At 54.4% G+C, this 25,902-nt stretch overlaps 1 protein-coding gene across 6 annotated transcripts in view; it reads left to right on the forward strand.

The window, feature by feature from the left end:
- LOC101946194 (von Willebrand factor A domain-containing protein 5A) overlaps positions 1-25,902 on the forward strand; it is a 29,529-nt gene continuing 3,627 nt past the window's right edge. For 3 of the 6 annotated variants that reach the window (XR_010592442.1, XR_010592443.1, XM_065566539.1), the window contains exons 1-14: positions 1-97; positions 6,303-6,362; positions 6,569-6,771; positions 8,063-8,285; positions 11,750-11,922; positions 12,557-12,671; positions 18,992-19,164; positions 19,266-19,354; positions 19,528-19,672; positions 20,240-20,319; positions 21,519-21,633; positions 21,837-22,001; positions 24,970-25,073; positions 25,384-25,592. Coding sequence is in view for 2 of the 6 variants with exons in the window: in XM_065566539.1 (XP_065422611.1) it covers positions 6,323-6,362; positions 6,569-6,771; positions 8,063-8,285; positions 11,750-11,922; positions 12,557-12,671; positions 18,992-19,164; positions 19,266-19,354; positions 19,528-19,672; positions 20,240-20,319; positions 21,519-21,633; positions 21,837-22,001; positions 24,970-25,073; positions 25,384-25,592 (1,834 nt within the window). In the remaining 4 variants the exon portion in view is untranslated. Of the gene's footprint in view, positions 98-4,908; positions 5,249-6,302; positions 6,363-6,568; positions 6,772-8,062; positions 8,325-11,749; positions 11,923-12,556; positions 12,672-18,991; positions 19,165-19,265; positions 19,355-19,527; positions 19,673-20,239; positions 20,320-21,518; positions 21,634-21,836; positions 22,002-24,969; positions 25,074-25,383; positions 25,593-25,902 lie in introns of those variants that run through there. The other 3 variants (XR_010592441.1, XM_065566538.1, XR_010592444.1) reach the window with 2 other exon arrangements.

A 25,902-nucleotide genomic window follows, 5' to 3' on the forward strand; every position in this document is an offset into this window, starting at 1 on the left:
GCAGACGCTCCCTAGCTGTACTGGGCGGGGCTAGCCTGGAAAAGTGACTTTCGGTTTTGCTTTTCCAGCCTCTGCGCCACAGCCCGGGCTAGTGAAGGTAACAGGGACCCCACAGCCCCCTCCCCTGTGGTCCAGGGCCCCCAGTCGGGGAGAGAACCCAGGAGTTCTAGTGCCCAGCCCCCCCGACCGGGGATAGGACCCACGAGTCCTGCCGGGCATACAAGTGTATGTGCACTGCCCCCTGTAACACGGCCGGGGGGGGGGGTCTCTCCGCCCCCAGCACTGCGCAGGGTGGGTGTAGGGAGTGGGGGGTTTGGAGTGACGGCCCGGTCCCACCCACGGAGCTCCCACCGCCCCCTTCCCACTGGAAGGTGTGACGACACGTATAGCAACCCTCCCGTTTTGCAACTGAGTGTGGTTTCCGCCACGCAGCAGTAACAATCGGGGCTACTTGCTACCGCCTGGTCCATGGGGTTGCGAATCAGGCGGGATGGGGTTTGTGGTCAAAAACACTCACGATCTGCTTCCTCCTGGCTAATGTGACTAATTGATCTATTGGATGATTGAGGCGCGCTGTTTCACTTTTTTGTGTGTGAATATATGAAAAGGGAGGTAAGGTTTGGGGGTACGGAGCATACCCCTGAGCCCAAGGTGATACCAGAGTGGCCCCTTTGATCGATCTGCTTCCTCCTGGCTAATGTGACAAATTGATCTATTGGATGATTGAGGCGCGCTGTTTCACTTTTTTGTGTGTGAATACGTGAAAAGGGAGGTAAGGTTTGGGGGTACGGAGCATACCGCTGAGCCCAAGGTGATACCAGAATGGCCACTTTCATTTTTTTCACTGGCTTCCTCCTTGCTTATTTCCAATGACTTGGCTGCCCATGCACCTGTCACTGGTCCAGGGATACGGTTGCGAATCAGGAGGGATGGGGTTTGTGGTCGAAAACACTCACGATCTGCTTCCTCCTGGCTAATGTGCCAAATTGATCTGTCATCACATCTTTAATGCAGATGAGGATAGGGGAGTTGCCTGAAACTTGTCAACAGGGATCTAGGTGTGTCTCACACCGCCATTCACTGCTCTATGCAAGTTTTTTCTCTGATCAGTTTTGGTTCAAGCGGGGGGGGGGGGGGGTGTCCTTTCATGAGTCAGACAGACTGGATACTGTGCCCTGGTTCCCCAAGAAGAAAGGTATTATCTGTGACTGCAGAGATCTTAACAGGGCATTGAGCATGAAATGATCTTTAACAATATGTTGTGACTACATACATTAAAGAAATCCATTTCACCTTGGTTTAGGAGAGAGACCACTGATTGACCAATAAGAATCTAGTGTTGGAGATCCCCATAGTGCAATTATTTTTTCTTCTCCATTGTCAGTGCAGCTTTTATTTTCATGAGTTTTGCACACAGATGCAGAAATGTGGACTTGCGCATCCAAAAGTTCTGCAGCCACTGGTCATGAGCCCAAGCCTTCATTGTTACAGAAGATTTTTGCCCTTGAGAAGGATGTAAGATGACACCATATAATACACTTACTGAATATTTCTGAATCAGCTTCTACACACCAGCAATGACGTGTGAACATGGGACTGTAAGGGCTGGATTCACAGGCAAGATAAATGCAGCAAAAGGCAATCCTAAAATTTGTGAACTGTTATGAGACTTCACATAGACAAATAGTTATGAGAGACTCTTTTAAATACTCAAAATGTGTGATGCCTCATATATGCTAGGGACAGTCTTGTCCTCTTCTCCTCCCTGATGTCAGTGTAGATGCAGGCAGTGCAAAATGTACTACAGTCATATAGTATCTCAAATGCACAGCTGCATTTCAATGTGGAACTAGCTATTCTTCTTTGAGTGATTGCTCCTGTGTATTCCGCAGTAGGTGTGCGTGCTCGCCACGTGCACCGGTGCCAGAAGTTTTTCCCTTAGCAGTACCCGTAGTGGGGGAGCACCACTGCAACCCCTGGAGTGGCGCCTCTATAGCGCCCTATAAGGGGAGCTGCGCACTTCCCCCACCCTCAGTTCCTTCTTGCCGCCAGTGAAGGTAGTCGGAACTTTGTGCTCCAGCCTTGCTGTAGCCCTTCCAGTAGCCTTAGTAGTACTCATCTTCTCCGTAGTTGGATAACTTCTTTAGTTTGTTGCCTGGTGCGGGGCATGCCTCGTGCCCCAGGCTTCAAGTTGTGTGACTCCTGTCGCAGTTCTATGCCAAGAAGCGACCCGCACACTCAGTGTCTTCGCTGCTTGGGCGAGACTCACGTAACCGATCGCTGTAAGATCTGTTGGTCATTCAAGGCTCGAACGAAATGTGTGAGAGAGATCCGGCTCCGGGCCCTGCTGATGGTATCTGCGTTGACCCCGACACCAGCACGCCGATCGGACTCGGCACCGAGTGCCTCATCGTCGGTGCGGAGCAAGGCGCCCTCCACCAGTCGGCACCGCTCTCCTGCTAAGAAGCAAGGGAAGCGGCGCCGAGAAAAGGACAGGGGTGAGACCGGACCCGAGTTGGGCAGCCCACGATCCCCCCACGGGACCCAGACCTCCGACTCGTGCCGAGTGGAGTAGTCCAGTCCCATCCACGCGTGCCTCTCCCGCGGTGAGAATGCTGTCGACGCCGGAGGCTGCACTGGCCGCGCATGACATCCTTTCCCTCCCGGTGCCAGGTGTGCCACCTGAGACAGGCTCCCGGTCCTGAGGGAAGCCGCCGTTGGGAGCACACCAGCTCTCCCCGGCAAGAGACAGCCCGTGCTCCGAGGACCGTGCGCCCCATTCGCCGAGGTCCTCACATAGCTCGTGTCAGTCCTCCACTCCGATCAGACTTACTGACTCACCTGCGCAGGAGCCTCGAAGGTCCTCCACTCCCCATCGGGAGCGCAGGCACCGAGACAAGCGGCGTCAACGCTCCTCTTTGGATAGGAGCTACAGGAGCAGATCCCGACGCCATCGTTATGGACACTCGGGCTCGAGTGCCCACTCCGCTAGACACCATAGACGGAGCTCTCCTCGGGCGTTACCGGCACCGAAGCGTTGAAGCTACGATCGCCGGGACGACTGTGAGAGCAGCACTTCGGTCGAGTACTGCTCCTCATTGTCGTCGAGGCCCAGATCTCGAGGTCGGCACCGGCACGACCGTAGACGCTCCTGTTGCTCCTACGGCACCGTGCGGTCAACGGCGACCTCGGCACCCAGCCACCCGTCCCCAAGCCGCTCCAGGCCCCAAGAGCAGCCTGCACCGCTCGGCACCCAAGCCAGTCAGTGGCAAGGGGCGCCGTGGCAGGGCCAATGGTGTCAATGGGCACCGTGTCCGCAATTGCCTGCCCAGGCGAGACCCCGCTCGGTAGCCAGGGCGTCGCAGACCCATTCGGTGTCCCCCCCCTTGACAGAGTCAGAAGTCGACGGGCACCGAACTGGCGGCACCGGGCCCGGACTGGGTCTTGGGAGTCGAACTAGCGGCACCTCCCGATGCTCTGGTAGCCGGACCGGCCCCCTCGGCGGCACCGGAGGAGACCATAGCGGCACCTCCGTCCGTTGTACAAGAGGACTTTAAAGCTCACCAGGAGCTCCTCAAAAGGGTAGCCTCGAATCTCCAACTCCAGGCTGAGGCGATGGAGGAGCTGTCGGACACCCTTTTCAATGTTCTGTCCTCCTCGGCACCGGGCTGTGTGGCCTTACCCCTTCACCAAGGTGTGGCCAATATATCGACTGCCCTGTGGCAGACCCCAGCTTCCTTGGTGCCCATCTCCAAGAAAGCAGAAAAAAAGTACTTGGTTCTGGCTAAGGGACATGAGTACCTGTACTCCCACCCGGCACCTAACTCCCTGGTGGTGGAGTCAGTCAACCATCGGGAACGCCACAGCCAGCCTGCACCCACCCCCAAGGACAAAGACGTCAGGGACCGGGAACATGCCACCCTCCTAAACCAAGAGGTGGCGCGCCTTCTCAACCTGGGTGCGGTGGAGAGGGTAGGAGCTGGGGGGCACTGGGCAGTGAGAGGATCTGTGGGGGGGTTCTGAGTGAGTGGGGGAGTGGTCTGGGAGGGCACTGGGCATGTGGGTTTGTGGGGGTCTCTGGGTGGTGTGGCACTGGGCATAGGGAGTCAGAGGGGTGCTGGGCAGGGGGGTAGCATGGTGCAGCATGGGCCCACCCCCAAGGGGAAGAAGCACGATGGCAGTGCAGGGCCAGGCTGGACAGTGTGGGTCTGGCAGCTCCCGGTTTGTAAACAGTGCCCTAATACTGGGCTGGGTGGAGTGGGGCTGTCCCTGCCGTGCCATGACCCTTCTCCCATTGCCCTGGCCAGCCCCTCATTCTGAGGACTCTGCCCCCCTGCCCCATGTCCCCATTTCCCCCATGGGGGCCCACAAATATGTTTAGCACAGGGCCCACAAAAGGTTAATCCAGCCCTTTTTGGGGTGCAGGCTCTGGGATGGAGTTGGGGTACAGGAGGGTTGCAGGCTATGGGGAGTTTGAGTGAAGGGTGCAGGCTCTGCCCTGGGGCAGGGGATTGGGGTACAGGAGGGGGTGCAGACATGTGGGCTCTGGGAGGGAGTTAGCAACTCGGCACGTTGTATAAGAGAAAGGAGCTGCAGTGATTTCATATAGACATAGAAATTGATAAAAGACTCTTTTACGTATTCAAAATGTGAGATGCAGAGTTGGAGGGAGTTAGGGAGTACAATATTTCATCGCATTCAGTCTCCTGGCTGGAGCAGTAACGTAGGCCCGCAGCACTTGTATACGATAGAGAGGAGCTGCGGTGTCTAAGCTTTGACAGGCTAGGAATTGGAGGCCTGTGCCTTTAAGACCCCAGTCCCAGGAACCCGCCCTCTGCTTCGGGGCGGACATGCAGCATCCTGTGAGCAGAATGAAAACAACCTCTGCACCCCCCCCACCCCTAGATTAGCGAGCACAGCAGGTGGCTCATCCCACGGGGTCACTGTTCCCCCCCATCCCCTCCCTAAACGGGGGTTTTGTCCCCGCATGGGGTCTGGCAACGTCTCCCCCCCCCCAAGGCTTAACCCCGGCTCCTACCCCCACCCCGATTTTTCCCCTTCAGCCCCTCTTCTGCCACTACCTACAGTAGCTTGATCCCCCAGGCCAGTAAATTTCTGCCCCCTGCTCAGACCCTGACAGCCCCCCGCTGCGATTTGCCCCCCTTAATCCTTTTAAACCCCTCCAAAGAGGAGTCAGCAAATCGTAAGTAGAAGTAAGGGCAGAGAGAGGGCAGTGGCAACAGCGAAGGTTACTGGGCATGCTCAGTACACCCAAAGTAGGGAATTGGGAGCAGGGGCTGTTTTCGCGGGGACTCACCCTCAGCAGAGCGGGGTCTATGACCCGGGACGGGCAGGTCCGGCTCTGCCCAGCAGGGGGCAGCGCAGCTCCGGGAGCGGGGCCTGGGGGGGCGGTTCGGATCAAAGCCAGAGCAGGAAATTCACCAACTTGCTGAGTCAGAGGCGCCTGCCCCATTCTGTCCATCCTCAAAACCCCCACGCAGTGTGCAACCCCCCCCCTTCTGTCCGTCTGTCCATCCTCACCCATTCGCACTGTCCAACCCCCTCTTCCATCCGTCTGTCTGTCCTCACCCCCCCCCCCGCCTGTCCAACTCCCTCTTCTGTCTGTGCGTCCCCACCCACATGCCTCCCTCCCTCCATCCCCACTCCCCTCCTTCCGTCTGTTCATCCATTCCCCGTACATTTCCTTCTCAGCCGTATCCCAGGCCCTGCCGGGGGCTGGGGCCATGTGGGGGGGGGTTGGTAGTCCTGGATTGTGTTTGTCTGGCCTGGCTGAGAGCCGTGATGACTGGGTGTATCCATCCCACTCTGGGCAAGCAGGGGCGTTCTCCCCCCACCCCCAGCAGATGTGCAGGGCCCTGTGATACTCCCCTACATTTCTCCACCCCTCCCCCAGCTCCCAGCCATTTCCTCCATCCAGACATCCATCCCCACCCCCCTCCCGTCCGTCTGTCCATCCATCCCCATTACACACACACACACACACACACACACACACACACACATTTCTCCATCCAGCTCCCAGCTGTGCCCTGGTCCCTGCCTGCCCCTACTTACTGGGAGCTGGCGCCATGTGCAGGAAGGGGGAGCCCGGGGGGGCCCGAGAGGAACCGTCTCTCTGATCTCTGAGCTAGGCCCGAGAGCCTGCGGGACTCCCTGCCACAGGACTTGGCTGAGCAGGGGGGTGGGACTGGGGTCTCAGAGCTGTTGCTGGGGGACACACCCTGTGCCCATCAGTTTCCATGGGAACCCTGTATCTCACCGCACACCGTTCCCCCGCACAGATCTCCGACCCCAGACCAAGATGACGAGCTGCGGCCTCCTGAACAGTTCCAACAAGCCGGGTGAGTCAGGGCGGTGGGGTCCCATGACTGATGCCCCCCTCCCCCAGAGCCCATGGAGGGGGTTGTGGGGGGCCCATGGCTGACATCCCCCTTCCCCGGCGCCCATGGGGGTCAGAGGGGCCCGTGGCTGATGTCCCATTCCCCCGGCGCCCGTGGGGGTCAGAGGGGCCCGTGGCTGATGTCCCTCTCCCCCCCCCCCCCCCCAGTGCCCCTGCGCAGTGGCTCGGTGACGGTGCTGATCCGAGGCTTCGTGGCGGATGTCGGCTGCGAGCTGCTCTACAGGAATGAGGAGCCGGAGCCAGTGGAGGCCGTGTTCGTGTTCCCCGTGGACGCCGAGGCGGCCGTCTACACCTTCCAGGCCCGCCTGGGGGGCGCCTGCATCGAGGCCCAGCTCCGCGAGAAGAAAAAGGTACCCGGAGGCAAGGGTTCTGGGAAGGAGAGATGGTACCGGGGGGCAGGGTATGGGTACACGCTGGCTTCGGGGCAGGGCAGGGGGATCTCGGGGTGACCCCATCTTTCCCGGCAGGTGCAAGAGCTGTACAGGGACACACTAGCTGGGGGGCAGGGCAGGGGGATGTTGGGGGAATGGGGAATCTCGGGGTGACCCCTTCTCTCCTGACACACACAGGAGCTGTATGGGGACACCCTGGCAAGGGGATCTCTGGGGATAAGGAGATCTCGGGCTGACCCTGTCTCTCCAGGAGGTGCAGGAGCTGTTACTTCTAGGGGAATTTGGCACCAAAAAAATTAAAATTCTGTGCACAATATTTTAAAATTCTGCATATTTTTTTGTCAAAATAACACAGTGTAATCACGGCAGTTTCCATTATTTTGGTAATTTATTTCAAAATAGTATCAGCAAGTACGTCTGTAACAACACTGACCAAAAAAAAGATTCTGGTAAATTTTTCCATGAATAGATTCCTTTCTAAGCTTATTCATACAATTATATTAAACTACAATATAGAGCCATATTTCCCGCCCCCCTCAGAAGCAGCACAAAGGCTTGGCGGAGTCAGGGGTAACGGAGGAGCTGAGGGAGAGGGAAGGAGTCTGGAGTGAACCTCGAGGATTGTTGGGTGTGAGTGGGAGAAGTATGGAACAGGTTTTTTTGGGGGGAGGGATTCTTAGGGAATTGGGGAGCCTCCCCCATGCAGACCCTTGCTCAGCCCAAGCCTCTCCCATTCAGTCAGGCACATCTGACCCTGTCTCTACACACACCCCTCGGTCTCTGCAGCCTCTTCCCCCCATCCCTGTGTGTCCCTGCATCCCCTTTCTCCTGTTCCCGTGTAGCCCTGCAGCCCCCCTCCCATTCAGTCCTTGGTTCAATGGTGTCACCCCACTAGCTCCTGAGCCCACAGCCCAGTCTCTCCCCCCCACCCACTGCCCCGGAGCCCCGTGTGCCCCACTCTGTCCTAACCAGGCTCCGCGGGCAGGGTGCTGTGAAGAACGCAGCCGGCTCCTGGCTTCTCTAGTGCCACAGCAGCCTCTGGTGGGTGAAAGGTGGAACTGCAGCACTTCTTGGGCAGAATGCATTTTCTGCGGGGGGGAGAATTCTGCACCAGACGTGAATTCTGTGCATACGCAGTGGTGCAGAATTCCCCCAGAAGTAACCTGTTCGATGATGTGCTAGTTGGGGGGCAGGGCGGGGGGATCTCAGGGGCCAGGGTGAACTTGGGGTGACCTTGTCTCTCCGGCAGGCACAAGAGCTGTACGGGGACGCGCTGGCCGCGGGGCAGAGCTCATTCTTGCTGCAGCAGGAGGGGACTGGGGGCGACGTTTTCAGCTGCTCCCTGGGTAACCTGCCCCCCGGGGAGGAGGCGGTGCTGACCCTGCACTACGTCTGCGAGCTGCCGCTGGAGCCCGATGGAGCCGCCCGCTACATGCTGCCAGCTGTGCTGCGCCCCCGCTACACGCCCCATGGTGAGACCTACAGATACCCCTGCCACGTTAGCCTGCCTGGTGAGACTCGTAGTCCCCAACACCCCCACTGCGCACCCTACAGTGAATGATCCCACAGCCTGTAACCCTCCGAAGTTCCCTAGCCCCTGCTACGTACCCCACAGGGAAAGACCCACATGGACCCTCATAGACCCATAGGCCACTACTATGTGCCCCATGGTAAGCACCACCCCAGCCCTGCAATCCCTGCCCCAGGGTACGTGACCCCCCCTCCCAGCATCCCCCCATGCCTCTCAATAGCCCATTCCCCCCATAGAATCATAGGACTGGAAGGGACCTCGCAAGGTCATCTAGTCCAGTCCCCTGCACTCGTGGCAGGATTAATTATCTAGACCATTCCTGACAGGTGTTTGTCCAACCTGCTCTTAAAAATCCCCAATGATGGAGATTGCACAAGCGCTCTAGGCAATTTATTCCAGTGCTTAACCACCCGATAGGAAGTTTTTCCTAATGTTCAACCTAAATCGCCCTTGCTGCAATTTAAGTCCATTGCTTCTTGTCCTATCCTCAGAGGTTAAGAAAAACATTTTTTCTTCCTCCTCCTTGTAACAACCTTTTACATACTTGAAAACTGTTATCATGTCCCCTTTCAGTCTTCTCTTCTCCAGACTACACAAACGCAATGTTTTCAATCTTCCCTCATAGGTTATGTGTTCTAGAACTTTAATCATTTTTGTTGCTCTTCTCAGGACTCTCTCCAATTTGTCCACATCCTTCCTGAAATGTGGCACCCAAAACTGGACACAATACTTCAGTTGAGGCCTAATCAGAGCAAAGTAGAGAGGAAGAATTACTTCTTGTGTCTTGCTTACAACACTCCTGCTAATATAGCCCAGAATGATGTTCGCTTTTTTTGCAGCAGTGTTACACTGTTGACTCATATTTACCTTGTGATCCACTGTGACTCCCAGATCCCTTTCCGCAGTACTTCTTCCTAGGCAGTCATTTCCCATTCTGTATGTGTGCAACCCATTGTTCCTTCCTAAGTGGAGTGCTTTGCATTTGTCCTTCAGACCATTTCTCCAGTTTGTCCAGATCATTTTGAATTTTAATCCTATCCTCCAAAGCATTTGCAGCCCCTCCCGGCTTGGTATTGTCCGTAATCTTTATAAGTGTACTCTTTATGCCATTATCTAAATCATTGATGAAGATATTGAACAGAACCGGACCCAGAACTGATCCATTTGGGACCCCACTCGTTATGTCCTTGCAGCATGACTGTGAACCACTGATGACTACTCTCTGGGAACGGTTTTCCAACCAGTTTTGCACCCACCTTATACTAGCTCCATCTAGGTTGCGTGTCCCTAGTTTGTTTAAGAGGTGGTCATGGGAGACAGTATCAAAAGCTTTACTAAAGTCAAGATATACCACATCTATCGCTTCCCCCCATCCACAAGGCTTGTTACCCTGTCAAAGAAAGCTATCAGGTGGATTTGACACAATTCGTTTTTGACAAATCCATGGTGACTGTTACTTATCACCTTATTATCTTCTAGGTGTTTGCAATTGATTGTCTAATTATTTGCTTCGTTATCTTTCCGGGTACAGAAGTTAAATTGACTGGTCTGTAATTTCCCAGGTTGTCCTTATTTCCCTTTTTATAGATAGGCACTAGATTTGTCCTTTTCATCTCTCCCATCTTCCATGACTTTGCAAAGATAATTGCTAATGGCTCATGTGTCTCCTCAGTCAGCTCCTGGAGTATTCTAGGGTGCATTTCATCAGGCCCTGGTGACTTGAAGACCTCTAATTTGTCTAAATAATTTTTAACTTGTTCTTTCCCCATTTTAGCCTCTTCTGATCCTACCTCGTTTTCACTGGCATTCACTACATTAGATGTCCAATCAGCACCAACCTTCTTGGTGAAAACCAAAACAAAGAAGTCATTAAGCACCTCTGCCATTTCCACATTTTCTGTTATTCTTTCGCCCCCGTCACTGAGTAATGGGCCTACCCTGTCCTTGGTCTTCTTCTTGCTTCTAATGTATTTGTTTTCTTGTTACCCTTTATGTCTCTGGCTGGTTTGATCTCGTTTTGTGCCTTGGCCTTTCTAATTTTGTCCCTACATACTTGTGTTATTTGATTATATTCATCCTTTGTAATTATACCGAGTTTCCACTTTTTGTAGGACTCTTTTGATTTTTAGATCGCTGAAGATCTCCTGGTTACGCCAGGGTGGTCTCTTGCCATACTTCCCATCTTTCCTATGTAGTGGGATAGTTTCCTCTTGTGCCCTTAATACTGTCTCTTTGAAAAACTGCCAACAGTCTCCAATTGTTTTTCCCTTTAGACTCACTTCCCATGGGACCTTACACCTGCCAACTCCCTGAGTTTGCTAACGTCTGCCTTCTTGAAATCCATTGTCTTTATTTTGCTGTTCTCCCTCCTACCATTCCTTAGAATCATGAACTCTACCATTTCATGATCACTTTCACCCAAGCTGCCTTCCACTTTCAGATTCTCAACCAGTTCCTCCCTATTTGTCAAAATCAAATCTAGAACAGCCTCCCCACTAGTAGCTTTCTCCACCTTCTGAAATAAAAGATTGTCTTCAATACATTCCAAGAACTTGTTGGATAATCTGTGCCCTGCTGTGTTATTTTCTCACAGATGGCTGCGTAGTTGAAGTCCCCCATCACCACACAGTCCTATGCTTTGTATGATTTTATTAATTGTTAGCAGTTTAAAAAAAGCCTCATCCACCACTTCTTCCTGGTTTGGTGGTCTGTAGTAGACCCCTACCCTGACATCACCCTTGTTTTTTACCCCTTTTATCCTTACCCAGAGACTTTCAACAAGTCTGTCTCCTATTTCCATCTCAGTCTAAGTCCAGATAAACACATTTTTAATATATAAGGCAACACGTCCTCCCTTTTTTCCCTGCCTGTCCTTCCTGAGCAAGCTGTACCCTTCTATCCCAGTCATGCGTATTATCCCACCAAGTCTCTGTGATGCCAACTATGTCATAGTTGTGTTTATTTTCTAGCATTACGAGTTCTTCCTGCTTATTCCCCCATACTTCTCGCCTTAGTATACAGACATCTAAGATACTGATTTGACCCCTCTCCCCCAGTTCTGTTGTGTCTCTCCCTTATCCCTCTTTAACAGCCCATGCTCCCCCCAAATTCCGACCCTTCTCCCAGGTCTCCGTGTTGCTGACTTACCTGTGGGCTTTGGTCACCTGCCCCCTTCAAACCTAGTTTAAAGCCCTCCTCACTAGGTTAGCCAATCTGTAGCCAGATATGCTCTTTCCCTTCCTCGCTAGCTGGACCCCATCTCTGCTTAGCATTCCTTCTTCCTGGAACAGCATCTCGTGGTCAAGGAAGCCAAAGCCCTCCTGGCGACACCATTTTCGCAGCCAGGCATTCGCCTCCAGGATGCATCTGTCTCTGCCTGGCCCCATGCTCACCCTCTCTCTGCAGGGTGGGACGGGGAGGACGTCACCCAGGGGGTCCCACGAGTCTCCCAGGGGGAGCTGCCCTACACCCTGAGCCTGAGCGTCACGCTGCAGTCACCCCATGGCCTCGACCGCGTACTCTCCAACTGCTCCCTCACCCCCCTGAGCTACACGGCTGGGAACCGGACCACCGCCCAGGTAAGGGCTCACCCGGACACCTGGGTCCCAGCCATCCCCCTGGGAGAGCCAGTATGGGCGGGCAGCTCTGAGCAGGGGGGTGATGGGGGCTCTGGGCCGAGGGTTGGGTGCCAGGGGACTGGGCGTGGGTCCTTGGTGGGCATATACAGGGGTGGGAGCTCTGGGGCAGGGCAGGGGGTGGGTCCCAGAAGGCACGGGGGGGTGGCAGGGAAGAGGGTTGAGCGACACCAACGGATCTGGGGAATTGCACATGTTCTCTGGGGAAAAACTCAAGGGGCTGAGACCAGCCTGTGGGGGTGAAATCCTGGACATTCGAGGGGTCCTGGTTCCCTTTGCTTTCTGGGAGTTTCCCTCTCCTTGATTTTGAATGGGAGAAAATGGGGGGGCCAGGAAAATATCACCCCCAAATTGGAAAGATTTAGCCCAACAAAGTCAGAATTTTCGCAGTGTTTTCTGCAAGAAGAGCCAAGTCCCCGTGTTGCCTTTGGGGTGTTTTTCCCTCTCTCCCTCCCTCCTAACCCGGAGTTGCTCCCTCCCCCTGGCTACATGGGGGGCACTGAGCCTGGCACGAGAGCCAGTGGGACCCTGCTCCCCAGGAGCCATGGGGCAGTGACGGAGTCTGTCACCCCACCAGGTGTCTCTGGCTGAGGCCCCCCCGTGGGACCGAGACGTGGAGCTGCTGGTGTATTACGCGGAGCCGCACAAACCTAGCGCGGTGCTGGAGGTTGGGTTGCCCGGAGCAGAGCCAGGTAGGGGGGGCGGGGATCATTCACCCTGCTGTCCCTGGCCGGGGGGGTGGGAATGGGGGTTCATGGGGTGGCGATGTGGGGGAGGCGTATTCTGGGTGGTGACGTGGGATCGGGGGACCCGGGACAATGAGGGGGATGGTAGGGGAATGGGGGCTCCTAGGGCAAAGAGGTGCTGGGGGAATCTGGGGCAGGGTTAAAAAGGTCGTAGAGCAGTTGTGACGATGCTGCTCGTGGGAGCCAGCTGAGGTCACTCAATTAGGGTGAACTGCAAACAAAACGGGGCAGACAAACCCCAAAAGCTGGTGGATATTCCAATACTTAGATTTACTAAGCCAGCCCAAAACAGCTTCTGTATTACCCCACTGGTTACTCAGAAGTCCAAACAACGCAGTTCCCTTAAAGTGCCCAGCCTCAGGCCTCCGTCCAGACAAACATGTCAGATATGATGATGATTACTGAAAATCTTATCTCATCAGATAAAAGACAAGGTACTTCCAATCCCAAAGGATCAGCCACACACCCAGGTCCAGTTATAACTTAGATCTTATCCAAAATACACGCTATTAGTCAATTCTTCTTAACTAAACTAAAATTTATTAAAAAAGGAAAGAGAGTGTTGGTTAAAAGATCAATGTACATACAGACTTGAAGTCAATTATTGAGGTTCAGGTACATAGCAGAGATGAGTTTGTAGTTGCCAAAAGTCCTTTTAGGAATAGTCCATAGGTTATAGTCCAATGTCCATATTCAGGGTGAGTCCAGTCAGTGACTGGGGATCTCAATCCTTATGGCTTAAGGTTTCCCCCTCTTGAAACCCAAAGCAGATCTGAGATGCAGAAGGCTCATGTCCCAGGGTTCTTACACATTTCCAGCAGCCTTTTGGCCTGAGAAAACAATAGGCTTAACTCTCCTTCTCCCAAACATCCTGGCAATTAGCACAGGGTAATTATCCATTAAACAGTTCAGATACAGGTTACCACAACCTTCAAAGAGACATATAGACAATAATACTATTTGTTAATATTCCTTTTTTGATCTTTGAATCAAAGCTATAGCAATAGACAAGACTTGTTTGCTTACATTACAAGACCTGAGCAAACATCTGCCCTTCTACCTCTAACAATACAGACTTCAAAGTCCTATTCATTTACTTATCTTCCTAACCAGTCTTTAAAGTTCGGCCATGGGTCAGTTCAGTCTGTGAGGTAATTAACTCTTTTTGACCCTGTCACCTTTCAATGAGATATATTACACTCATAACGTCACAGCAGTTTTTAAGCTAAGGGCTGGGTGGAAGCCAACAGGTGCTGAGGAGTACGTGGTTAGGACAGAGGGAGGATCTATTGATGGAGACTCTCTATGTCCCAGTACGGAGGAGAGGATGGAAGATGATAAAATACAGGTAGGATCTGATGAGAAAGAGCCAAATAAATGAAAGTCCCATTTGATTACATCACGTAATGGCAGACAGCTAAAAAGTGACAAGTTTTGAAAGTGCTTATATACCAGTGCTAGAATTCTAAATAATAAGATGGGTCAACTTGGGTGCCTTGTATTAAATGAGGATATGGATAGAATAGGCATCACAGAAACTGGGTGGAATGAGGATAATCAATGGGACACAGAAATAGCAGGGTACAAAATATATCAGACAGACAGACCAGGTCGTGCTGGTGGGGGAGTGGCACTATATGTGAAAGAAAGCATAGAATCAAATGAAGTACAAATCTTAAATGAACCAAACTGTACCACAGAATCTCTATGGATAGTAATTCCATGCTCGACTAATAAGAATATAGCAGAAGGGATATACTACTGACTGCCTGACCAGGATGTGATAGTGACTGTGAAATGCTCAGGGAGATTAGAGAGGCTATTAAAATAAAAAACTCAATAATAATAATGGGGGATTTCAATTATCCCCATATTGACTGGGTACATGTCACCTCAGGACGGGAACCCACAAGATAAGAGGCAATTCTTAATTAGTCCTTAGTTGAGCACAGGATCTGGTCCAAGAGGTGAATATAGCTGGGCCACTTGGTAATAGTCACCATAATATAATTAAATTTAACATCCCTGTGGCCAAGAGCCAAAAAAGTGCCACTGTGGCTAAACAACAAAGTAAAAAAAGCAGTTAGAGGTAAAAAGGCATCCTTTAAAAAGTGGAAGTTAAATCCTATTGAGGGGAATAGAAAGGAGCATAAACTCTGGCAAATGAAGTGTAAAAATATAATTACGAAGGCCAAAAAAGAATTTGAAGAACATCTAACCAAAGACTCAAAAAGTAATAGCAAAAATGTTTTTAAGTGCATCAGAAGCAGGAATCCTGTTAAACAACCAGTGGGGCGACTGGAAGATTGAGATGCTAAAGGAGCACTTGAGGATAAGGGCATTGTGGAGAAACTAAATGAATTTGCATTGGTCTTCACAGCTGAGGATGTGAGGGAGATTCCCAAACCTGAGCCATTCTTATTTGGCCACAAATTTGAGGAACTGTCCCAGATTGAGGTGTCATTAGAACAAATTGATAAACTAAACAATAATAAGTCACCAGGATCTGATGGTATTCACCAAAGAGTTCTGAAGGAACTCAAATGTGAAATTGCAGAACTACTAACTGTGGTCTGTAACCTATCATTTAAATCAGCTTCTGTACCAGATGACTGGAGGATAGCTAATGTGATGCCGATTTTTAAAAAGGGTCCAGAGGTGAGCCCGGCAATTACAGGCCGGTAAGCCTGACTTCAGTATCGGGCAAACAGGTTGAAACTATAGTAAAGAACAGAATTGTCAGACACATAGATGAACATGATTTGTTGGGGAAGAGTCAACATGCGTTTGAGGGGGGTCAACAAGCATGTGGACAAGAGTGATCCAGTGGATATAGTGTAGTTGGACTTCCAGAAAGCCTTTGACAAGGTCCCTCACCAAAGGCTCTTAAGCAAGTTAAGCTGTCATGGGATAAGGTGGAAGGTCCTCTCATGGATTGGTAACTGGTTAAAAGATAGGAAACAAAGGGTAGGAATAAATGGTCAGTTCTCAGAATGGAGAGGGGTAAATAGTGGTGTCCCCCAGGGGTCTGTACTGGGACCAGTCCTATTCAACATATTCATAAATGGTCTGGGAAAAGGGGTAAACAGTGAGGTGGCAAAATCTGCAGAAAACACAAAATTACTCAAGATAGCTAAGCCCAAAGCAGACTGCGAAGAGTTACAAAGGGACCTCACAAAACTGAGTGACTGGGCAACAAAGTGGCAGATGAAATTGAATGTTGATAAGTGCATAGTGATGCACAGTGGTAAACGTAATCCCAACTATACGTATAAAATGATGGGGTCTAAATTAGCTGTTACCACTCAAGAAAGAGATCTTGGAGTCATCGTGGCTAGTTCTCTGAAAACATGACTCCTGCGGCATTCTGCACCAAAACATTAAAAATTCTACTCCAAAAATATAAAAATTCCACGCACAGTGTTTTAAAATTCTGCAAATGTTATTTGTCAAATCAATGTGGAGGCTCCAGCATGGCATTGGGGAGCACAGGCCACTGGCTGCACAGAGGTGGGAGATCACTGTGCACCTCCCCCCAGGACACGGACTCAGCGGTGAGGCTGCACCCAACCCTGACACAGCACAAGGACCGGGCCTGCCCCAGAAACACCCCAGGGCCCTGCCCCTCCATGCCATGCGCACCAGGGTTGGGGCGGGCAGGCTCAGGAAGGCAGGATCCAAGTGTGGAGGGGCTTAGTGTGGGGGGATTCAGGTGTGGGTTGAGAGGGTTCTGTGTGGGGCAGTTTGGGTGCGGGCAGCTCAGTGGGGGATCTGCAGGGGGGGATCTGGATGCACAGGAGCTTGTTGGGAGGTTCTGGGTGCAACGGTAATCGGACTCTACAGGGTGGGTCCAGGTGAAGGTGGTTGGGGCTTAGCAGGGTGGGCTCTGTTATGGGGGCGGATAGAGCTCAGGGGGGGGTCTGGGTGTGGGTGGCTCTGTGGGGTGGGGATCTGAGTGCAGGTGGCTCGTTGGGGTGGTCCAGGTGCAGCGGGAGTGGGGCTCATTAGGTAGGTTCTTAGTGCAGGGGGGTGAGGCTCGGCAGGAGGGTCTGGGTATGAAGGGGTCTGGATGCACGGGGATTGGACGGATGGGGGAGCAGCTCCCTGTACAGGGATCCCTCCCCCTTCAGCTGAGGAGTGATGGGTGCAGGAAGAGGGTGGGTGTGTGTGTGTGTGTGTGTGTGTGTGTGTGTGTGTGTGTGGAGGGGGAGTTTGCAGAGCTTCCTGCAGCTGGGGGAGAAATCTGGGGGTGGGTCTGAAGCGGGCCCAATTGCCATGCCGGAGAAGAGGAAGTCCTGTCCTCCCCAGCCCAGCTGGGACTAGCAGCTGAACCCAGCACAGGGTAGGAGCCAATAGCTGGGTCTTTCCCAGTCCCGCCCCCTGCCCCACAGTGATTTACCTCTCTGCCGGCTGCCCTGGGCACCTGAAACACATGGCTGGGGAGGGTCACATGACCGCTCTTGTGGCTTCCCTTTGCTTCCCCAGCAGAAAGTCACTTTTTTGCAGGGAAGCAAAGAAATCGGCACTGGACATAAATTCTGTGCATGTGCAGTGGTGCAGAATTCCCCCAGGAGAAAAACATCCACTCAATGTGCAGCGGCAATCCAAAAAGCAAACCAAATATTAGGAATCATTAGGAAAGGGATAGATAATAAGACAGAAAATATTGTATTGCCTCGAGATCAGCAGTTCTCAAACTTTAGCAACCCAAGCACCCCCATTTTTATTTAAAATTTTTCGGGGACCCCCTGTCCTGCCCCTTCCTGGCCAATGGGAGCTGCGGAGCCAGCACTCGGGCAGGGGCCGTGAGCGGAGCCTCACTGGCCGCCCAGGCACCTAGGACCACAGGGAGCTGGCAGTCGCTTCCGGGTGGAGGAGTTGAGGGAGGGGGAAGAGTTGGTCAGCGGGACCCGCGGACACCATGGTGATCCCTCGCAGACCCCCAGGGGTCCGCGGACTCCAGTTTGAGAAACGCTGCTCTAGATAAATCCATGGTACACCCCCATATTGAATACTGTGTGCAGATGTGGTGGCCCCATCTCAAAAAAGATATATTGGAATTGGAAAAGGTTCAGAAAAGGGCAACAAAAATGATGAGGGGTTGGAACGCCTTCCCTATGAGGAGAGATCAATAAGACTGGTACTTTTCAGCTTGGAAAAGAGACGACTAAGGGGGGATATGATCGAGGTCTATAAAATCATGACTGGTGTGGAGAAAGTGAATAAGGAAGTGTTATTTACTCCTCATGACACAAGAACCAGAGGTCACCAAATGAAACTAATAGGCAGTGGATTGAAAACAAACAAAAGGAAGTATTTCTTCACACACAGTCAACCTGTGGAACTCCTTGCCAGAGGATGTTGAGAAGGCCAAGACTGTAACAGGGTTCAAAAAAGAGCTAGATAAGTTCATGGAGGATAGGTCCATCAACAGCTATTAACCAGGATGGGCAGGGATGGTGTCCCTAGCCTCTGTTTGCCAGAAGCTGGGAATGGGCAACAGGATGGATCACTTGATGATTACCTGTTCCGTTCATTTCCTCTGAACAGGGCCGGCTCTAGGCACCAGCAAAACAGGACGTGCTTGGGGCGGCACAATACCAGGGGCTGTTGCGCTCTCGGAGCTTTTTTTTTTTTTTTGCTCTTGGCGCTTGGGGTGGCAAAAAACCTAGAGCCAGCCCTGCCTCTGAAGCACCTTGCATTGGTCTCTGTTGGCAGACAGGATACTGGGCTAGATGGACCTTTGGTCTGACCCAGTCTGGCTGTTCTTATGATTATGGGTGGGTGTGGAAGGAGCTGGGGATGAGATGTTGGCGGGGGGGGCTGCAGGGACCAGAGCAGGGGGTTTCAGCGGAGCTGGGGGTGGGAGGGTGGGGTGCCTGGGAGCAGGTAGACACTGGGGTGCACTGCCGGTTTGGAAATACTGGGGAGAATGGGAAATGGAAGGGCAGGCGCTGGGGAGCTGGTAATTGGGGGCAGTGTGGAATCTAGGAGAAAGGTGGGGGGGCTCTGGGGCAGTCGGGGGATACTGAGGGGATGGGGGTGGTAGGGGATCTAGGGAGAGGGTGATATGGGGGAAGGGACAGAGGGGTGGGGCTCTAGGGCAGTTGGGGGGTGGGGGCTGGGGAGGATCTATGGGGAGGGCAGTTGGGGGGAGGGTCATGGGTGGGACTCTGGGGCAGGAGGGGGAGTCTGGGGGCTCTCGCAGGCTCACAGGGCTCGACCCCATGCCCCCCCCATTTGGGGCTGGCCCCATCTCCCTGCAGGCTCCCTGATGGGCGACCCGGCCGTGATGGTGACCCTGCTGCCCAGCCTGCCCGAGGCTGTACCAGGCCAGAGCTCGGCCGGGGAGTTCATCTTCCTGCTGGACCGCTCCGGCAGCATGGAGTGCCCCATGGACGGCCGAGACCGCTCCCCCCAGCGCATCGACAGCGCCAAGGTACGGCCGGACGGGAAGCCACACTACATGGGCCTGTGGAGGGGAGCAGTTCAGGCTGGCTGGGCCCGTGGGGGTGACACCATCTGTCTGTCCATCCCCAGGAGACCCTGGTCCTGCTGTTGAAGAGTTTGCCCCTGGGCTGTTATTTCAACATCTATGGCTTTGGGTCTCGGTTCGAGTCCTTCTACCCGTGAGTCTGGGGCAGGGCGTGTTGCTGGCTGGGTTAGGGAACAGGGCAGGCTGGGGTCGGGGTGTCCCTGGGCTGGGGTTGGGATGTCTGTGAGTTGGGGGCAGGGCTGGCTGGGGTCGGGGTGTCCCTGGCTCCAGCTGTCCCGGCCCCTGACCCCTCGGCACCCCCCGCAGGCAGAGCGTGGGATACACCCAACAGACCATGGCCGAGTCCCTGCAGCGCGTCCAGCAGCTCCAGGCTGACCTGGGGGGCACCGAGATCTTGGCGCCGCTACGAGCCATTTACAGCAGCCCCTGCCGGGACGGGCACCCACGCCAGGTACCGGGGGCAGCCTCAGGGCATCCTGGGGGCTCAGAGAGGGGCTGGGGCTGGGAGGGGTTAGCCGACTGGGGCTTTTTGGGGGGGGGGGTTCAGAGTAGGTCTGGGGACGACGGGGGGCCACTGTCCCGGGGATGGGAGCAGGGCATGGTAGGCAGGAGCTGGGGGCGGGGTAACTCTGTATAGATTTGGGGGGCAGCGCTTCATGCTGAGCCCAGCTCTGGGGGTGCCCTGCAGCTGGGGGTCAGTGAGGGCACATGATGGGGGCAGGAGGGAGCTCCCGGAAAGGTGCCCACAGCAGTCGGGCGGGTTAGTGTCTCCACAGGCCAGGGAACAGGTGAGAGTCGGGGTCACAGTTAGAGTCAGGGGTCGCTGTCTGTCAGTCCCCCCCAGAGGAGATGTCTGGGAAGGGAGGGAGGGCGGCTGGGGAGTTTTATGGGGCTGGGGGTCTCTGGGAGAGGTGTCAGTGGGGAAGATTCTCTGGGGGCTGCCCCCATTCCCAGGGGGAGGGGGTGTCTCCAGGGGGATTTGGGGTCCCCGGCTTTGACAGTGTCTCTCCCCCACCAGCTGTTTGTGTTCACGGACGGGGAGGTGGGGAACACCCAGGATGTCATAGCTGAGGTGCAGCGTCACCGGGGGGCCCACAGGTAACAGGGGCACCTGCCCCTCCAGCATCCCTCCCACCCTGCCCCCCAGTGACTCCCCACCCTGCTACTTAAGATACCCCCAACCTTGCTGTCATGGTGTGCAGAGTGGCACCCAGCTGAGAGTGCCAATCTCAGCTCAGACTGTCAGAAGCCAAGGCAGATGCCCCAACCCCCAACCTGGGAGTGTTCCCTAGAATTCGGTTTCCGCAGCCAGGACCCAGTGTGCGCACCTGGATCACTGGGCCACTCTGACCACGGACGGTCCCCGTGGGTGCTCCAGCCAAACTGAGCACCCGGACAGGCTGGATGGAACGAGATTGGGCGCATAAACCCAAAGTCACACAGTTCTCCAGGCGCTGATCCCGTGGTCAGGACACTCCAGAGCTCGCCTGTGAACTAACCGCAGGTGTGTGAGCTCGGAGAAGGGAACAGCTAGCGAGAGGTTAGTGCAGTGAACCACGGAGCAGGTGAGTCAGTTTGTGGGTTCAGAGGATGGGAGAGACGTGGGATCTGCATTCTCAGGGTGTCCCAGAATGGCTTTGGGGACCTCAGGCTGGTGTCCAGAAGAGCTCAGACGCACGATCCCTCCCAGGGTCCCTTTCCCTCGCTGAAAACCATCCAGCGAGTTTCCGTCACCGCCCGGGTCTCGCTGTGTGGCCTGAACGCAGACAGTTCGTGGAGCGTCCATTGGCCTGGTCGGGAGCCGTGCTTCAGAGTGACGGTGGTTCTGCATTTACATGGGCCAGGTGCAAATGGGGACTGTCTGCCCCACAGCACCCCTCAACCCTGCCCCCAGCCTTGTGGCCTGGGGACCCCAAGCAACCCCAAACACTGTCCCCCCTGCCCTACTGGCATGGGCACCCTCAGCAACCCCAAACTCTCTCCCCCCAGCTTGGGAACCCCCAGCACCCACCAACCCTGCCTCCCATTATCTCACCAAAGCTGCCCCCTGCCCTCCCGACCTGGAAACCCCCAGCAACCCCAAACCTCGGCCCTATCATCTCCCCAACCCTGCCGCCCAGCCCTGCCAACAGAGAGACCCCAACCCCAACATCTGCCCATCCCTTCACCTCACCCTGCCCCCCAGCCCTACTGGCCCCTCTCCAACTGCCCCCCCAGCACTGAATGGGCCCCCCGAGCTCTGGCCCTGCCACTCCTGTCTCTGACCCCCCCCCCCCCCGGACTCTGCCCCCCTGCAGGTGCTTCTCCTTCGGCATCGGGGAAGGGGCCTCCACGGCTCTGGTCAAAGGCATCGCCCGGGCAGCAGGGGGCAGCGCCGAGTTCATCACAGGCCAGGACCGCATGCAGCCCAAGGTGAGAACCCAGGAGTCTGGGCTCCCCGGCTCTAACCCACCAGACCCCACTCCCCTCCCAGAGTTGGGAGAGAACCCAGGAGTCCTGGCTCCAAGCCCCCCCCTGCTCTAACCCACCAGTCCCTATGCCCCCCCTACCCTCCAGGCCGGGGATAGGACCCTGGTGTCCTGGCCCCACCCTGGGTGTGTTGGTCTCTCCCCCAGGCGCTGCAGTCTCTGAAGCGGGCCCTGCAGCCGGCCGTGACCGGGATCTTGCTGCGCTGGGATCTGCCCCCCGGGATGGAGGCGGCGCTGCTGGGCCGGGGCCCTGAGGTGATCTTCCCTGGGCAGCGGTGCCTCATCTTCGCCCAGCTCCGCGGGCAGCCCCAGGTGAGAGAGCGAGGCCCCCCTCCCTCCCCCAGGACGCCCCCAGGGCTCGGGATCAGTGACTGCGCCAGGAACCCCCCACCCCTTCCTGGGAGATAACTCTGAAAGAAGCAGTGAGAGGTAAAAAGGCATCCTTTAAAAAGTGGAAGTTAAATCCTAGTAAGGAAAATAGAAAGGAGCATAAACTCTGGCAAGTGAAGTGTAAAAATATAATTAGGAAGATCAGAAAAGAATGTGAAGAACAGTTAGCCAAAGACTCAAAAAGTGACAGCAAAAATGTTTTTAAGTGTATCAGAAGCAGGAAGCCTGTTAAAAAAACAGTGGGGCCACTGGACGATTGAGATATTAAAGGAGCACTCAAGGACGATAAGGCCATTGCGGAGAAACTAAATGAATTCTCTGCATTGGTCTTCATGGCTGAGGATGTGAGGGAGATTCCCAAACCTGAGCCATTCTTTTTAGATGACAAATCTGAGGAACTGTCCCAGATTGAGGTGTCATTAGAGGAAATTTTGGAACAAATTGATAAACTAAACATGACTGGAGAACACCTAATGTGACACCAGATTTTAAAAAGAGCTCCAGAGGTAATCCCGGCAGTTATAGGCCAATAAGCCTGACTTCAGTACTGGGCAAACTGCTTGAAATAATAGTAAAGAACAGAATTGTCAGGCGCATAGATGAACAGAATTTGTTGGGGAAGTGTCAACATGGTTTTTGCAAAGGGAAATCATGCCTCACTAATCTACTAGAATTCTTTGAGGGGGTCAACAAGAATGTGGACAAGGGGGATCCAGTGGCTATAGTGTATTTGGACTTTCACAAAACCATGGACAAGATCCCTCTCCAAAGGCTCTTTAGCAAGATGGGATAAGAGGGTCGGTCGTCTCATGGATCAGTAACTGGTTAAAAGATAGGAAATAAAGGGTCAGTTTTCGGAATGGAGAGAGGTAAATAGTGGTGTCCCCCAGGGGGTCTGTACTGAGACCAGGGCTGTTCAACATATTCATAACTGATCTGGAAAACGGGATAAACAATTAGGTGGCAACATTTGCAGATACAAAATGACTCAAGATAGTTCAGTCCCAGGCAGACTGCGAAGAGCTTCGAAAGGATCTTACAACATAGGCGGGGAGTTATATGGGCCTGTGGTGCCCGTGCTGCACCAATATTCAGGAACGTGGGCCCGGCTCCACCAATGTTTGGGCTTATATTTAATCAGAACCGTCCCGTCCATAGGATGGACCGGGGCAACCGCTTCAGGTGGACACGGGGTCCAGGGCAGCCTGGGCGGGTAGCAGGGGCCAGGCACCAGCAGCAGCAAGTGACCCAGCCCCAGCCTGCCCTGCTCCGCCCACCCCCACTCCACCTCTTGCCACCCTGCCTCTTTCCGGCTCCCTCCCCCTCCCCCGAGCGACGCCGGGACCCGGCGAGGCAGAGCACAGCGGGGCAGGCAGGGGCCGGGTCGCTTGCTGCTGCTGGCACCAGGCCCCCTGCTAATCCCCCAGGCCGCCCTGGACCCCGCATCCCCCTGAAGCGCGGGGCCTGGGGCAGTTGCCCTGGTCCGTACTATGGACTGGACGGCTCTGCTTGGACCTGTTCTGGGCACCACCAAAAATTATACAAACCTGGGTGACTGGGCAAAAAAATGGCAGATGTAATTCAGTGTTGATAAATGCAAAGTAATGCACTTTGGAAAACATAATTCCAACTGTACATATGAAATGATGGGTCTAAATTAGCTTTAACCACTCAAGAAAGAGACCTTGGAGTCATTGTGGATAGTTCTCTGAAAACATCCACTCAATGTGCAGCGACAGCAAAAAAGCAAACAGAATGTTGGGAATCATTAGGAAAGGGATAGATAATAAGACAGAAAATATCATATTGCCTCTATATAAATCCATGGTACGCCCACATGTTGAATACTTTGTGCAGAGCTAGTCATCCCAACTCAAAAAGGATAGATTGGAATTGGAAAAGTTTCAGAAAAGGGCAAAAAAAACTGATGAGGGGTATGGAACGGCTGCCAAATGGGGAGAGATTAATAAGACTGGGACTTTTCAGCTTGGAAAAGAGACGACTAAGGGGGGATATGATTGAGGTCTATAAAATCATGACTGGTGTGGAGAAAGTAGATAAGGAAGTGTTATTTACTCCTCATAACACAAGAACTAGGGGTCACAAATGAAATTAATAGGCAGCAGGTTTAAACTGTTGGAGGGCAGGATACTGAGCTAGGTGGACCTTTGGTCTGACCCCGTATGGCCGCTCTTATGTTCTTAAAGATGGCCATTGGGCTGCGGGTCTCTGTGCTACTCCAGCTCCATCGATCTCAATGGGGATTGTTAACTCTGATCTCTAAATATGGCCATTGGGCTGCATGTCTCTTTGCTACCCCAACCTCGTTGATCTCAGTGGGGATTGTTGACTCTGAGCCCTAATGATGACAGTTGGGCTGGGGGGTTCTCTGCACTAGCCTGGCTGCATTGATCTCAGGGCAGGTCTATGCTATAAATTTACTTCGGCGCAGCTGCGCCACTGTAGTATGTCTGGTAAAGACGCTCTAAGCCAACGGGAGAAGTTCTCCCGCCGGCACGGCCCTGTCTACACAGGGGGGCTAAGGTCTGTGTAACTACGTCGCTCAGGGGTGTGGATTTTTCACACCTCTGAGCGACGTAGTTATACTGCAGCATGTAGTGTAGACGAGACCTCCATGGGGATTGATAACTCTGTCCCCTACCAGTAACCACTGGGCTGGAGGTCTATGTGCTACCCCAGCCCCATTGATCTCAAAGGGGGTCGTTAACTCCTGACCCTACTGATGGCCGTTGGGCTGACTAGGCAGACCCCTAACTGCTGTGAATTGGGCGTATTTACCCCCTTTGTTCTGTAACCTGGGTCTGAGGGGGTCCCTGGGCATCTTCTCCCCCCTCACACTCCACCTCTGACCCCCTTTCTCTCCCCGCAGCCCCCAGACACTGCCATGGGGGGCGTCACCCTGCAGTACCGCATCCAGGACCAGACCTACAAGGAGACCCTGCAGTTCCCCCTGCAGCCACAGGATGGAGACAGGTGACAGCAACGCTCCTCTGGTCCCCATCCTCCCCAAGCCGCTGGGTCCTGCCCCCCACATCCCCACCCCCAACAGGACAGAGATGCGATGGGACCTGCCCCAAGTCACAGAAGGAAGCAGGAGTCCTGGCTCCCAGCCTCCCTGCTGTGTCCACTAGACCCCACTCCCCTCCTATAGCCAGAGATAGAACCCAGGAGTCCTGGCTCCCCCCCCCCAATACACTATCCCACTAGCCCCTACTCCCCTCCCCACAGTGGCAGGAACCCAAGCGTCCGGGGCTCACCCCGTGACTCTCTGTCCCCGGCACAGGCTGCCCGTTCACCGGCTGGCAGCCAAGTCGCTGCTCCTGGAGCTGGAGGGGGCCATGGACACCGGGTCGGTGGGGGACCGGCGCCGGGCGCTGGAGACCAGCCTGAGCTCGGGGGTCGTCTGCTCCCTCACGGCCTACGTCGGGGTGGACACGGAGCGGAGGCAGCCAGTGCAAGGGCCGCTGGTGAGACGGGACATCCCACTGATAGGTAACCCCTGGGGGGGACTCAGGTGGGAGGGGACCCAACCTAGCACTGTCGGGGGAACCTGGCACTGGGGCGAGGGAAGGGGGAGAGAATTATGGGAAGGATCCCAGAACAGGAGGATCCCAGTGTGAGAGGAGGGAACCAGAAGCATTGGAGAGGGGGCATCATGGTTATGGGCTAACGTCCCTTTGCTCTTCTCCCTGCCCCAGCTCGCATGGGGCTGAGCTGCCCCCTCCCTGCCCCCCCAGGGCAACCCCAGTGCCCCCGTCCCCAGGGCAGGGGGAGAGCGGTGGGTGCTGGCCGGGTGGGATGA

The sequence above is a fragment of the Chrysemys picta genome, chromosome 13 (genome assembly GCF_011386835.1).
Source record: "Chrysemys picta bellii isolate R12L10 chromosome 13, ASM1138683v2, whole genome shotgun sequence".
Classification (NCBI taxonomy): Eukaryota; Metazoa; Chordata; order Testudines; family Emydidae; genus Chrysemys; species Chrysemys picta.